General features: G+C 41.8%; 1 protein-coding gene across 1 annotated transcript in view; it reads right to left on the reverse strand.

The window, feature by feature from the left end:
- Window positions 1-15,745, reverse strand: part of vstm2b (V-set and transmembrane domain containing 2B) — a 41,951-nt gene extending 26,206 nt beyond the window's left edge. Inside the window, exons 1-4 of the mRNA XM_034103819.1 lie at window positions 15,136-15,745; window positions 14,420-14,607; window positions 12,985-13,014; window positions 11,641-12,097 (exon numbers count right to left, since the gene is read on the reverse strand). Of these exons, the coding sequence (XP_033959710.1) occupies window positions 11,641-12,097; window positions 12,985-13,014; window positions 14,420-14,607; window positions 15,136-15,208 (748 nt within the window). The 5' untranslated portion in view covers window positions 15,209-15,745. The remainder of the gene's footprint in view (window positions 1-11,640; window positions 12,098-12,984; window positions 13,015-14,419; window positions 14,608-15,135) is intronic.
- Window positions 15,746-16,327: the final 582 nt, after the last annotated feature.

The following is a 16,327-nucleotide window of genomic DNA, read 5'->3' on the forward strand; positions in this document are numbered from 1 at the left end:
GGTCCTGCTCAGGGCGCTGTGCGGCAGCAGCCCCGTCACTCTGACATCTCTCCACAGTGAGGCCTGTGTTTGTAAATGAAAATGACATTTCATTCATTTAGCTTAAGGCTTGATAACAAAATGGTTGGCTGCGTTTCATCCACCAGTGTATAGAATGTAGCAGCGGTGCAGGACATTGAGGACAGTGTGGCTCGTGTTGGCTGCTGTTACGCCCAACTCAATGTGAGGGAAGTTGGCTGAACTGAATTTGAACCAGAGGCCGGTTTATCCTCCTACTGGAACCCACTGTGACAGATCCATCAGCAGCCAATCAGGGAGAGGATATCATGAGTGACTTGTGAACACAACAAACACTTTCTCTTTCTCTGTGGGGAAATGTGATATTTTTTATCACAGATGCTGAACAAATACATTTAAACATTTAGAGCAAAATAGGAGATGAGTGTGGAGCGCTGAGCTGACACTGCTGGGGAGGGATTCATATATTTTGTATATTTGTAGGTTTTTTGTGTATATGTTGATTATAAGTTTGTATGGCTTCAGCTCCACCCTTTCATATTGAGATTCACTGAACACCATTTGGAACTTCACTACAATTTGAAATGACATTTTGAGAGGCTTACTGTTAAGGTTTTTGATGATGAGAAATATAGACATTAAGAAACGTATTGTTTCTGTCATGAGGAACTGTGCCTGGTGACCGGCTGTAAGACGACAGGCTGGGAACAACAAGACAGCTACATGCACACTCTTTCAAGGAAACAGCTTCTTCTTGATTGCTTACTTTGTAAGTAACAGAATGCAGCGTCAGTATGGTTATAGCAGAAATGCCCCCCTCACCGATGAAATAAAAGATTATAGGCTCTTAATATTTTCGGAAATGTTCAGCCTTGTTGTAACAGGCACACAGGACAGTGTGTACCAGCACTGTCACGGAGTTGAATTGAACAAAACAAGACGAGCCTTGAAGGGGTCACGCTTGAGAGTCCCTTACACTGAAGCTTCTGACTGAGCTTGTATGTGCTGTGTCAGTGATCATCCAGAACAGCACTAACAGATGTAGGTTACATAAATGAACAGTGGACATATGGCTTCACAAATACTTTGTTAATCATTGGTTTGGGCTTACTGAAAATGTCATGGATAGAAGAGGATGAAATCTGTGTGCAGTAAAAGAAACAGCTCTGGATTCATTACGGTTCATCACTTTGTATTGAAGGTTTGGAAATTGCAAACATGTTGCAGCATTAACTATAATCAGGTTTCTTTTTTTATTACAAAGTAGCAACCTGGAATTCTTGCATGCCTCTGCAGTTGTTAGGTGTATATAAGGGGTACAGGAGTGGCAGCAAAGGAATTTGATGGCAACCACATACTGCTGATCGTGACCAAACCAAGGATATGGTCATTGTATTCAAAATGACTGCTGCTGACCTCATTAGCTTTCTGGGAGAGGTGCAGGATGAGTATCTGGATGGAGTTCACCTTGACAACTGACTGGACTGGAAACGCTGAGGCTGTTTTTCATCACATGTTGCAGTGTGATCAGTCTCTAGTGGCAACTTCAATCCTCTCTGCTGGAGCAGTTGGCATTAGGGTAGCAATACCTATAAAATGACCATCTCATGTATATGTGTACAAGTAAACTTCTCTCCTTTATTTAAGCTCTTATAAATAGCATGAAATAGTCTTTTTGCTAAGCTGCTGTAACAGTACAATCTGTCTATTTTAATTTCACTGCACCACCACATGTCTGGATCCACCGGAGGGGTTTCCTCATTATAACTGCCATGCTTGGAGCAGAAGCCGCCATCTGCTTTATTTGTACCTGTCCTGATTAAACTGAACACTTCACTGTTTCCAAGTGTCTGCAATCACTGACAGGAAAGAACACATTAGTTCAGCTCAAGTGTAGAAGAACTTGCCACATGTATCTGCAGAGAATTATGCCCAGGTGAGTCACACACACTGTGCTCTTAAAGGGGCCCTATTCTGCTGATGTTCAGGTGTATATCAGTATGTAGTGTCTTTACCAGAGGTGGGGACTCGAGTCACATATTTTTGGACTTGAGAGTTGCTTGACTAACATTGATAAAAGACTTGACTTTGACTTGGTATTCATGACTTGAGACTTGACTTAAGCTTGAGACAGATGACTTGAAAGGACTTGACTTTTTAAAATTAAATATTTGCATTTGTATTAAGATATTACGTTTGGTTTTGTGATTGGGTGATTATAGCGCCATGCGTGCAAACCTGGCAACCCACTAGAAGGCAGGAGCGTCAGTTAACATGGCAGTGGCTAGCGTTACTCCACAAATAGTCAAGTTTGGATTCAAGGATCATGTTGTCGATGACGCTAATAAGAAAAGAACAGCGGTATGTAGGGTCTTCAGCATAAAGATCAGTGACACGACCACCACAACATCAAACTTCATTCGTCACTACAAAAAAACCCACAGAGAAAGGTGCGTGCATGTGTTATGTAGGACTTACTCCCACCTCTGGTCTCTACTATGTAGTGTCTCTCTAGTACGTCTATGCGAAGATAAAGTAAATACATTAAAGGAGATATCTACATTTAAATACAGCGATATCAAAATTAAAAGTTTACATTAAAGTATTAGCACCAAGAGCACAAGGTTAGTGTTAATGTAATATAAAAATGTGTCCTGATTCGTTTATACTGTTTTACAACTTTGCTAACTATTTGCAGTCACTTGTTTAATGGTATGCTAAAGTGATGCGAATATGGACAAAGCTTACATGTATTTGTTGTTTTGTGTCTTTGTATAGCTCTTACGTAGATTTTTGGAGTTTAATACATTTGAAATCATCAGTCAAGTGCACAACCATCTTTCGGAGGGATATGCTACACTTGGTGCTCCGGTTTCCTGTTGTTAGCATTCCAGCTTCACAGTAGCATGCAGCTAGTATGTTCTTGTGTGTGTAGTTAAAATAGAAAATTAAGTGGAGAGTTCCATATTAAACACACCGCCTCCGACTCCCATTCATCGGCTCTACAACACACACATGTTTTTAATTTAAATCGCAGCCTATAGCGGTTGTGCAATCGCACAAGCTGACATCGTGATTGCGATTCGATTAATCGTGCAGCCCTAATGTAGTGGCTCTACTAGGGCTGCCCCCAAATAGTCGATTAATCACCAGTCGGCAATTTTTCATTTATCGATTAGTTGAAGAAAAAAAAAGTATATATAAAAAAAATAAAGAAAACATCCGTGCGCTGCATGTGCTATGACGCGTCAGCTGGAAACCCTCAGACTTCATTCAGAGCGGAGCCTGGTCATTAAGTTAATTTGGTCGGGCAGGAAATCCAAAGTGTGGATCTTTCTGAGCAAGTAAAGGACGAGCAAACTTCAAAACACAGAGCTTAATTATCCCGACGACAACGTGTGTTACTTTCTCAGAATCGGAGGAAAACAGCAGCAGTAAGTCAGGCAGTAGCCTAGCTTTGTATCAACATATAGACTAGGGCTGTCAGTCGATTCAAATATTTAATCGCATGATTGTCCATAGTTAATCGCACATTTTTTATCTGTTCTAAATGTACCTTAGAGGAATATTTTTCAAGTTTGTAATACTCTTATCAACATATGAGTGGACAAATATGCTTTATGCAAATGTTTATTATCATTTGAACAATGACAAATATTATCATGAATATTAAACACAACAACCTCTGAACATTACAAATATCCGCCTCAATTCAACCTGGAACCTCTCTCATACAATAATACAATACAAAGTGTGTGTGTGTGTGTGTGTGTGTGTGTGTGTGTGTGTGTGTGTGTGTGTGTGTGTGTGTGTGTGTGTGTGTGTGTGTGTGTGTGTGTGTGTGTGTGTGTGTGTGTGTGTGTGTGTGTGCTTGCTTGATGGATCGTTGGAGCTATGTGCAACTCAAGGCATATGCTCGAACGGGAGCTGCCTGGACGCTGCAATCATGTTGCACGCACTATACGTGCTGAGTGTGCTGATTTTCCGTACAATGTCCCATTGTCTGGCTTCCTGCATAAAGTCAAGTGCTCGGCGAAATGTCGCTCCTCTGTTTTCATTGAAACAGCTCCTTATATCCGTTAGCGCAGCTAGCTAGCACCAGATGCTAACAACAACAATACCCGTAAGGTCTCTCTTTCGCTCGCGCCACACATACACACACCCTCCCGGTCCTCCCGATGGCCAGTCGGTGCCTGCCGGTGAGCGTAGTCTGCCGCAAGAGCGGGGCTGTCAGCGTCAGCTTGTAGATGGTATTTTAAACTCGATGCGCTCTGAAACTACGGGGCGGCCGAGGACAAAAAATACACATGCGTTAATCGCGTTAAAATAATTAGTGGTGTTAAAAAAAAATTGCGTTAACTTGACAGCCCTAATATAGACCTATAATATATACTCATTCTGACCTCAGAAAACGATAAAGCTTTAATTTCTTAATCAGGGCGTAATGCGGAGTGGTTTTTGCCGACGCTCATATTTTCAGTGTTTCTGTTTCCTCTGTAGTAATTATTGGGTTGTTATATTCAGATATGAATAATAGAAACTAGAACTAAATGTTCCGTGTGGGTCCTCGCTGCTTGTTCACACACCATAAGAATCCTTACCGGAGCTCCTGCTGTTTATACCGCTGCATCCATGCGGTTTGACTCTCATGCGCTCTCTACATTTCATTTATATTTAAAATGTTAATTATTACAGTTTTATTTTACGTGAAGCACAACGTACCATGCTGTTATAATAACGCTCTTTATCAGCCTTTGAAATTGAAACCATTTTGGGAGAAAAAAAAAAAGAATAAAAAATATATATATTTATGTATCATAAACGTGCGACGATTAGTCGACTAATCGCCTTAATTGACGACTATTGGTCGACTAGAAAAATCTTTAGTCGAGGGCAGCCCTAGTCTCTACTTTAAAGAGTCCTCTCCTGCTGATGTTCAGGTGTATGTCAGTATGTAGTGTCTCGACTTTAAAGAGTCCTCTCCTGCTGATGTTCAGGTGTATATCAGTATGTAGTGTCTCGACTTTAAAGAGTCATCTCCTGCTGATGTTCAGGTGTATATCAGTATGTAGTGTCTCTACTTTAAAGAGTCCTCTCATGCTGATGTTCAGGTGTATATCAGTATGTAGTGTCTCTACTTTAAAGAGTCCTCTCCTGCTGATGTTCAGGTGTACATCAGTATGTAGTGTCTCTACTTTAAAGAGTCCTCTCCTGCTGATGTTCAGGTGTATATCAGTATGTAGTGTCTCTACTTTAAAGAGTCCTCTCCTGCTGATGTTCAGGTGTATATCAGTGTGTAGTGTCTCTACTTTAAAGAGTCCTCTCCTGCTGATGTTCAGGTGTATATCAGTATGTAGTGTCTCTACTTTAAAGAGTCCTCTCCTGCTGATGTTCAGGTGTATATCAGTATGTAGTGTCTCTACTTTAAAGAGTCCTCTGCTGCTGATGTTCAGGTGTATATCAGTATGTAGTGTCTCTACTTTAAAGAGTCCTCTGCTGCTGATGTTCAGGTGTATATCAGTATGTAGTGTCTCTACTTTAAAGAGTCCTCTCCTGCTGATGTTCAGGTGTATATCAGTATGTAGTGTCTCTACTTTAAAGAGTCCTCTCCTGCTGATGTTCAGGTGTATATCAGTATGTAGTGTCTCTACTTTAAAGAGTCCTCTGCTGCTGATGTTCAGGTGTATATCAGTATGTAGTGTCTCTACTTTAAAGAGTCCTCTCCTGCTGATGTTCAGGTGTATATCAGTATGTAGTGTCTCTACTTTAAAGAGTCCTCTCCTGCTGATGTTCAGGTGTATATCAGTATGTAGTGTCTCTACTTTAAAGAGTCCTCTCCTGCTGATGTTCATGTGTATATCAGTATGTAGTGTCTCTACTTTAAAGAGTCCTCTCCTGCTGATGTTCAGGTGTATATCAGTATGTAGTGTCTCTACTTTAAAGAGTCCTCTCCTGCTGATGTTCAGGTGTATATCAGTATGTAGTGTCTCTACTCCCAACACTCAGACTGCTCTCTGAAGCCGGCTCATGCAGGTATGAAGGCTCTCAGTGTGTGTGAGGTGTGCATTAACACAGCGGCTGACAGGAGTCCTCCAGACCTCCATGAGTTTTAATTATTCACGTGTGCTTAATTGAACAGAACTGGGGCAGGTTGAAGAGCTATGGGGAGGTAGATAACAAAGATGCATTCAACCCCCGTCCCGGTGCCATCTGCCTGATTAGAAGAAATGTGGAAACTGTGCCAGAGGTGTGGTTGGGTCATGCGAGGAGATGATGGAGATCTCTGAGATGGGTGATGTCACATGATCCCTGATACGCATGCTCTCTCAATACAATATCTGTATGAAGGAATGTATCTTTTAGGATAAGTGATAATCAGTGTTGGGGAAGTTACTTTTAAAAAGTAGTGTTTGCTCGTTACTTCTTTAAAAAAGTAATCCCTTACTTTACTTAGTTACCCTCCAAGGAAAGTAACTGTTTACGTTACTCGTTACATTTACGTTACTTTTATGTTGCTCGACTTTGGGCAGAACCCCATCTCTGTTCCTAAATGTGTAGGCTTACATAAAGTTCTACTATGGAGGACATAACAGATATTTCTTTTGTGCTCTTTATTATAACAAAATGCCACAGAGCACTTAACAAAACATTGGGCTATAGGCGTCAACACCACCACTAAACAATAATATAAAACAATATCAATATAAAATCATAATCATTAAGGGTTACAGGCTAGCCCCAAAATGGGTGCAAAGCTTGTGCAAATCATATCAATAGGCAACTAAATAGGCTTGGACTCGAAATATCATCATTTTTCCCCTTAGTTTCAACAAGTTCGAAGTAATGGGAATACCTCCATACCTCGAATGTTAGCGTTGGCTGCGCCTGCTTCTCGCAGTCTTCATTCCACCACCAGCGGCCAGCCTCTATCACGTACAGTGTGGAATGAGAGCTCGTGCCTAATGCGTAAGCACAAAACTGAGTAGGCAGTGTCACTGTCACTCGTCCCTGGGAAAAGTAACGTTGCGGCGAATTGAAGAAGAAACTACGTTACGTTACCAAATGTTCCGTAGTAGCGTGTTACACTACTTTTTACCCGGCAAAAGTAGTTACGTTACTGTAACGCGTTACACCCAACACTGGTGATAATATATGCTGTCATAAAAAGCATATACGTTAAATGTGTCAGTGCTCACTACAGGTGTCAACATATTTAAATATGGACATAACACAGCTAGCGGGGAACGTTCTCACAACTTTGGCTAACGTTACCTATGGGTTCTAATAAGGTTTTAAAGAAACGTTTTAATCTGATGTTCAAAGAACCTTTTTAGGATGTTTATTTTTTCAAATAATGTTCCGATAAGGTTTAAGGTTAACTAAGACATAGCGTTTTAACTGCAACATTCAGAGGATGTTTTCAGGATGTTATTGAGGCCTGAGATGACAAAGTTTATTTATAAAACGTTCCTTTAATGTGATGTGTTAACAAAGGTGGAACGTTTTGCCTCCAACATTCTAAGGATGTGTTTTGGACATTGTTGGGTAACACATTAAAGATGTTATTTAGAAAACGTTCCCTCAATGTTACAAGATAACAAATGAAGAACATTCTGAAAATGTTTTCAGGATGTTATTCTTTTTTTATAAAACGTTCCTGTTATGGCAAATATTAATACAGTCATGGTCAACGTCAGATTTATTTCTAGAGCGCTTTAAAAAACAAACGTGTTGCATCTGTTTGAAAAGGATGTTTTAAAAAAATCTGATGTCACCATATTTTTCTTTTGAAAAAAACAAACACGTAATTCATGATAAGCTGTAAGCAGATATTGCATGTTTGCGGTGGCATGTGCAGCTAGAAATGTTTGTTACCATTCGTTGTTCTAGGAATGTTTTCAGCGGGACGTTTTATTTTGGTTCCCAGAATGTTCTTCTGAAAGGTAGGATAACATTCTTTAAAAACATTCTTGAAATGTTTGGTGATAACCTTCTTAAGATGTTTTTGATAACATTGTTGGAACATTATGCCCTACTGTTCTGTTATAGCAGAATGTTTAATACAGCGTAGTTCTGATATTCATTAAAGATGCTATTCCATATGATGTGTGTTACTGAGTTGGGTCACACACAGTTAGAGAAACAATGGTCGTTCTGAATTATCAATAGATGTATTCATTTTAAGTGAGCTGACACCGAGAGTAGAGGGAGTTCAGAGAAGGCCTCAGGTTATAAAAACACTTAACCTTTGTTAGTTAACTACTCCTAAAGATGTCATGAGACGATGACGTTTAAACATATACAAATATAGCTTTCAGAGAGATAAACATGTGACATTTGTGTGCTAGGCTGCATGATAAAATGTGTGTGCGTTAAACATGCTTAGGGAAAATGTGTGTGTGTTCATTGCAGTGGCTATATATGCTGTATGATTGTTGCTACTATTGGGGGGCATTTCCGCGATGGGCTGCTGTGGCAGCAGGTGATGGACTTCCCATTGTTGTTTGTTTGTTGCAACAACTAAATAATAATTACTGATCAGCTATGTCTGTGTTTTATTGATTCCTCTCTGTTTCATTCTTCCCTGTTGTTATGCTGGATCGCCACAACAGTTCTTAAAACGTTTTCAGCGGGACGTTTTATTTTGGTTCCCAGAATGTTCTTCTGAAAGGTAGGATAACGTTCTCTAAAAACATTCTTAACATTTTTGGTGATAACTTTCTTAAGATGTATGAGCGCATTGAGACAATGAATAGGACGTATAAAAACGAATGTATGCATGCCAATATTCACTCACATCCACACTAAGGTATGTCGGCCCACAGTGTTCATAATATCATGTGTAAAATATCAGAAAATAATCACACTTTTTTCTGACTATAAATGTTGTGTCTCGTATGTAGGTTCTAACTGTTGGATAAGCTATCTGGCCGTGTGTGGTTTGTGAGGGCTGCGTATAAACAGTGTTCGCTGTTTGTGCATATTGGATACAAATCGTTATTGCAGCCTTTAGATTTGAGACCGACAGACATATAGAGGAACGGACCGACTCACTGCCCGTCCCTGAAACCCCTGTTAGTGTTTGTATGTGTTTGTTTCTACTGTGTCTCTCTCCCCCCCCCAACCACACCTGCAACCTGCTCATCAGCCACACTATGAAAGCCTGCAGCCTGCACTCATTCCCTGCCGGTTTGTTGCGTGCCGCTCTAGCTTTTTGCCAGCATATTCTTTGACAGCTTTGCCTGCTTTTGCCTCACACTCATTTTTGTGTCTCTCCCAGGAGGAGTCCAAGGCCTTCCACACTCCCAAGACCAGCCAGGCCTCTCCACCCACCCTGGAACAACTGTTTCCCACTGTCCCATAACCAACCTCCACTCCCAGCTCCCCTTTTCTAATAAACAGATGTTACTTTCACCAGCTGATTCCGAGTCTGATTCTGGGTCCCCTCCAGTACATGTGACACCGACAGTGACGTGTACTAGCTGCTGGTCCCATTTATAAAAAAAAGAAAAGACTTCTGATAAATCGGAGCGATAAAGCACGTTATCATTCTCTAAAATAATAACATTCTAATAAAAAAGTCTAACTTGCAGCTGAAAACATTTTAAGAATAGTAGGGCATAATGTTCTAACAATGTTATCAAAAACATTTCAAGAATATTTGTAGAGAACGTTATCCTACCTGTCAGAAGAACGTTCTGGGAACCAAAAGAAAACTTCCCGCTGAAAACATTTCTAGAACAATGAATTTAACATTCTCAGAATGTTTTTAGAACCAAACATTTCTAGCTGGGTATATTGCAGGCAACTTAAAGGCCTCCTACAGTATATAGCTATCTCTCTTTTTTCAAAGATGTCTGAATGAAACACTGCAGTGAACTCAGAGTAATTCTAGAATATTTGAATGAACTGATGATAATATCAAGAGGTATTCAGTGTCGATTAAACCATGGACAGTATACAGCCCTAACCGTACACACTTGAAAACATAGAAACCTCCACAGTGTATATCACACTGAAACACCTTCTGTTATGAGCTGTCAGAACATCAACGTGCATCCATCTTAATGATCCATTGTTGTCCGTTTATTTGGACCTATCATGCAAAATGCACTTTTGTACGTCTTTTATACATGAATATGTGTCCCCGGTGTGTCAGGGAATATATACATGTAATGCTGGAGGAATCACTGTATCTGACCTCGTAGTCGTGAATTCTGCCTGAGAAGATCCTATTGATTGTCTTAAGGTTCAGAGATTCATTTGGCTGAGGGGATATGATTTGCTTCGAGCCAAGTGCACATCCGGTCCGTTCGGTAATTAAAGGGGACCTATCATGCAAAATGCACTCTTGTACGTCTTTTATACATGAATATGTGTCCCCGGTGAGTCAGGGAACTCACCAAGTGTCAGAAAGCACAACCCTCTCTCTTTTCCTCCATACCCACATCTCTAAAAACGGGGCAGCAACGGATCTGATCCAGACTGATACAGACTTGAAATATCTCTGACGTCAGAAACGAGGAGCTCCGCCTATATGGGCAACTCTCCACTTATCAGGAGGAGACAGCCACGGCCATTGCCGTTCGAAAGCGCTGGAGACGCTGTAGTACATATGCCAGGCCTGTAGGTGGCGCTGTAGTCTGCCACAAAAGCAGCGAAGAAAACTTCTCAGATTCAGCCCTTGCAAAAACAGGGCTAAAAAAGAGCAAATGGAGCGAAATGAGGCATGGCTAAAATGCAGGATCTGTTTGGTATTTTGAAAAAAAACGTTGCCGACATTATGGCCCTACAATATATTATTAAAATATAGCATGATAGGTCCACTTTAAAGAAAAACGAAGCACAAAGTACAACAACTTTTAACAAAATATTTGAAGCCCTACTGCGCATTACGGCTCGTACCGTGCGTAGTTCACTGTGCGGTTGAATGTTGTTTGCCCTTCCATTCGGTGTGTACAGTTCACCTGTCCTAAAGTATAGGGCCAAAACCACACCTACAGTCACTATAATGCATAGATACACAGGGAAATCTAAAACATCCTTTAACATCAAATTATAATCATTTTAACTTTTATTTATTCTATAATGAAGAAACTGTCACACAAACCAATTTCCCCCTGGGGTTAGTAAAGTGTTTCTAATTCAAAAAATAATCAACAGATTTGTATTTGTATTTGTATGTTGATATGTATATATTTACTGTTTAAATCGTCTTCTTCTTCTTTATGGTTGTTTTTTATTTGTAATTGTATTATATATTAAGTCATTTGCGATGCCTTGTAACCATGCTGCTGCGGCAAAATAATTCCAACAATAATTTCAATTCAATAGTGTGTATCTAATCTCATCTCATCTAAACTCTGTCAAGACATCTCCAATAAAAGGCTGCACATACTGGTCCCTGTGAGGAGCCTCTGAATGCCACAGCTGCAACACATCTTATAAATATGCAAAATGGCTTCAACAGCGTCCACAACAACGAGACAAAGAGAAACAGTTTGTCTGACAGCACATGAGCTCAGAGGTGAGTTAGTGAGACAGATGTCTGCCTAAAGCACCAGCTTCCTCTATCCTGCCCCCACTAGGGGTCACTGTGGCTCTGCTCCCTCTCCCACTCACCCGCTCCCAGCTGCTGGCGGAGGATGGCTGCGTTCCTCTGCAGGGGGGAAGCGGATGACTTGGCCACGGAGGAGATGGTGGTGGAGGAGATGGTGGTGGAGGAGATGGAGGGGAGGAGGCCGGGCTGGGCCTGCTGAGGCACCCGCTGCCTCCCCTGCCCTGCCCTCTGACCCCCTGCCAGCCCCTGTTCAGGCTCCGAGGTGGCCCTCCCCCCTGCGCCCCCCCCCAGCGCCGTGTTGGTGTTCCTCAGCGGCCAGCGGTTCTGGATGTGTGACACCGCCTCCTCGGCCACCATGCCGTCCCCCAGCGACACGTGCAGCATGGCGTGAACCGTAAAATCCTGAGACTCGTCCGCCCACAGGTCCGACACGCGGCACTCGTACACCCCCTCCTCCTCCTTCTTTACCTTGGACAGGCTGAGGCGGTGGGAGATGGCGCTGCCCTGGACACGCACAGTCTGGATACAGGCAGAGGAAGCAGGAAACACTGAAATGTGGCAACGTCAGCTATATTCATGTCCAACGCTAGCTTTTCACTTCTGGCGATTGCATTCACGCTTCAAAAATCATACACTATGTGGAGATTTAAATATATTGATGCAGCTTCTGTGGGTTCATTATTTATAGGCAGAACTATGTGTTTGAGTAAAATAAACATTTTTAAAATATTGTCATTTAGGGATTTTTTTTACAGAAAAGTGTATCTGGTTGAAATAACTCAAATCAATTAGGTCATTTCAGACCTGAAATACTGCATAGAAAATAACGTCATGGTTATTTTTAAACACCACAATAATAATGGTTTATTTCAATATTTGGTAGAATAACCCTGATCGGTCGGCCCCGTGCTCTTGGCTTATCCTGCTGAACAAAACATCTAAGTATCATAAACGTGTTTCCCACAGAGCTTATTTCTTTAAGCATTATTCTGAAATCCAATGGAAAAACCCCATGACTTTTGGCAAAGGGAGCCCTGTGATGCTAACTTTAGAGTTGGCCTACACACTACGTCATCACTGCACCAAAACACGTAACCAAAGCTGAGCCTGCCACAGCCTGTTGACATAATCCTGACCTTAAGAAAGGCTGACGCTGGGTCGGCATGAGACTAAAGTCCTGGGTGAATAGTCACAAAATATGCATAATAATCATCTCTTTAACTTCTGATACGACAACATATATATATATTTCATTAACAGGAATGCTTATGTTTATTTCTCATTAAAGAGAACCCACAGAATGGGATTTAGCCTGAACATATATGAATTAATATGAACATCATTTATCCAATCATAGTCCTCGAAAAAACACTTGAGTGTGTGCAGTCAGGAGAGAGGACACTTACACTTATTTTTGTGGCTTCCCTTGGAACGACCTGAAACAAGAAAGCATTGTAAATCCCATGTATTGAAACAGGTCCACCAATCAACAGGGCATTAGCTGTTGCATTAGTAAGTAGATTCACATTATTAGCAACATTAACATGTGCTGTGTTTTTCATTTAGTGCAGAGAGCATACATACAGCGTGAGTAGAGCTGGCTGCGTACATTTCTCAAAGACGCCATTGATAACCTCTCTCACTCTCTTCCTACCCCCGCTGAATGTCTTAATGTGCTTAAACCGCAGAGGAAAACGCTGCGGATGTGATTGTCCCTGACTCCTCTGACAACTGAGAGACTGATTTGTGATGCTGGAGGGAAAAGAAATCCCCCTGCCACAATATTCTATCATGGCGGTTTAATGCAGCGGACCTGAGAGGAATGTAATGGTGTTGATAACCAACAAGTGCCCTTTCAGCAGCCAGAGAGGGAATGCTCAGAGTGCATCGCTTCAAACACTGGGATCCTTACTTACAAGAATAGGAAACTCAAAAGATTAAAGAAACTGTCTGCAACAGGCCAACGAATATAAACTCTCCATTACATCACATTGCATTTAGCTGACGCTTTTATCCAATAGCATTCGACCAAGAAGACACAACCTTGAAGAAAACAGAATCATAAAGTACATCAGGTTTCATAGAGCCAAGCATTTCAAGTGCTACTCAGCTGGCTTTAGAGGAGCCAGTCCTTTATTAGTATATAAGTGCTTTGTTAGTAGTTCTCTCGCTCGAAGTGGAGTCGAAAGAGATGAGTTTTCAGTCCGGAAGGTGTGTGAGCTTTCTGCCGTCCTGATGTCAATGGGAGCTCATTCCACCATCTTGGAGCCAGGATAGAAAGGATCTCCAAATATGTGCAGCCTTTTGATTTACCTTTACAGGCCACTGCATGTGCATCGTGCACCATGCTGATCGCTGACAGATAAACATGCACTGAAAAGTTGACTTTAATGAAATGTGTTGTCAACAGATTTCACATAACTGCATTAGGTTGGTTGAAAGCAATAATATTAAGTTTAAATAAGGTTCAACTTATATTATTACTTTCATGTGAAATGAGTTGACATTATATATCTAAGTCAACGTTGAAGTGTGTTCAGTGTGCATCTGACATCATCCACTGCTGGGTACGATCTGCTTTCAAGATGTAGCACAATATACACTGTGGCACTAACAGAGCGCGCGCGCGCGCGCGCACACACACACACACACACACACACACACACACACACACACACACACACACACACACACACACACACACACACACACACACACACACACACACACACACACACACACACACACACACACACACACACACACACACACACACACACACACACACACACACACACACACACGTTATGTATACTTGAGTTCAGGTGCTTGTGCAGTTACCTTGGCTCTGTGGGCCGGAGCACTGATCTGCAGCTCGTGATGCAGATCTCCAGGCACGTCCTCCTTCAGGTACCACCACTGGATCTCCAGAGACATGGGGGCCGCACTGACAGCCTTGAAGGCGCAGGGCATCTCCACGTCCTCTCCCTCCCCCACACTCACATCTTTAGGGACTTCAGTAAATGCAGCTTTGGTATATGATGGGTGAGGAGACACACAAGACACCAGAAGCACATTAATATGAGTGGGATGGCATGGTGGAGATGCTGTGTAAAACACAAGCCTAACAATCCAGTTTAGTAATCCATTACCATCATGCAGACTTCCTCTATTTTTAGGATCTCCTCCAATAGTCCCCATTAGCTGTGATTTATAGACTAACATGGATTTATGAGAGCACATCAGACATAGCAATGTGCCTCAGGCTTTATTTGATCAAATAATGGAGAGCAATCTGTTCCATGATGCTGTGATGGGGGCACAGCTGGGTCATTCTGCGGTTTCCAGGTTGATTTATTGTTACAATTCTCAAGTATTAAATAATGGTAGAGAAAGAAAACAACTGGCTTAGTTTAAAACTAGCAGGGTATATGTAATGCTGCAGACAGGTGGCATTTGTTTTTAATTTAAAGCTTTTTAAAGCCACTGTCTATTTCCGACGTCAAATAATGTCTTCCCTTCTCCATTTGCTTCATCAGCGGGGACTCACTTCTTACCATTTGCACAAATCATAAATGGCGAATTGAGGATGAAGTAGTAAAGCAGGCTGTAGAGTCGCGTTTTTTCCATGTCACAACAAGACTGGTCACACTCAGCACGGACATTAGACGGTCATTGGACCTGGATGTATTGAGTCCTGTTAATGTCAAGTCAAATAAAATATAAATAACTCCAGATATGACCACAGATCCAGAGGCAGCGGCTCAGCCAGGCAGCAGGAACACTCCGGGGGTGAGCCAGAGCATTTTTAAACCACAATTCAGCTCAGAAACAAAAGGAACTACAGTAATTCTACAGCGAAAATATGCAATAAGTTAGTCAACCCTCCAGTAAAAGCAATAGCTCCGTTAATCAGCACTGAGCGTCGTCTGGAAGTAGAGAGCGAACTTCCCGCGGCTCTCCATCCCCTGCCCGCTGCTCTCAGGGCTCCGCTCCAGCACCCAGCACATCCCGCTCTCTGCGCGGGAGAGGCTGCAGCAGGGGCCGCAGGGAGGACTGCCTCTGCCCGGGGATCACAGACCGGTGCTAACAGGATGGTAAGATACACAGAGCCTCGCGAGTTTCCCTGTGTGTTTCACCCTCTCTCTTCTGGAAACTGCCACCGACCTGGAGCCTCCGCGGATTAGTGAGCGTCGCAAGCGCATCGCGAGGAGGCGCGTTCAAAAGAGCCCCCCCCCGTGTTTTTTTTCTCTTTTTCTTTCTCTTTCTTTTTCTCTCTCTCTCTCTCTCTCTCTCTCTCTCTCTCTCTCTCTCTCTCTCTCTGATGGTTTTGTTTATATTATATATATAATATAAGGCCTACAGGGTCCCAAACTAAATATACAATTGTGATCAAATAACACAAATTACACATTTGGTTTTGATTGCCTTCATATTTTCAATATATAATAGTGGTGCTATATTGTTCAGAATCAGAACTCCTTTGTTTGTCACAGAGGGGACTTTTACATTGTTACAGCAAAAGTAAAGATAGAGACAAAAAAGAGAATACTATCAGAGAAAGGGCATGCACGATTTCAAATTAAAATACTAGAATTTGCAAAGTATACATTTGGGTAGAAAAGTAGCAGTAGCAGCAGTATTTATAAAATGAATTAGGTGTAACGTGTTGAAGCTAGATATTTTCAGTCAGTCCATCTCTTTTTTTGAACTTGAAATGTTTGTGTAAATGTGTGGTTTTAATAAATA

This window comes from Pseudochaenichthys georgianus, chromosome 3 (genome assembly GCF_902827115.2).
Source record: "Pseudochaenichthys georgianus chromosome 3, fPseGeo1.2, whole genome shotgun sequence".
Taxonomy (NCBI): Eukaryota; Metazoa; Chordata; class Actinopteri; order Perciformes; family Channichthyidae; genus Pseudochaenichthys; species Pseudochaenichthys georgianus.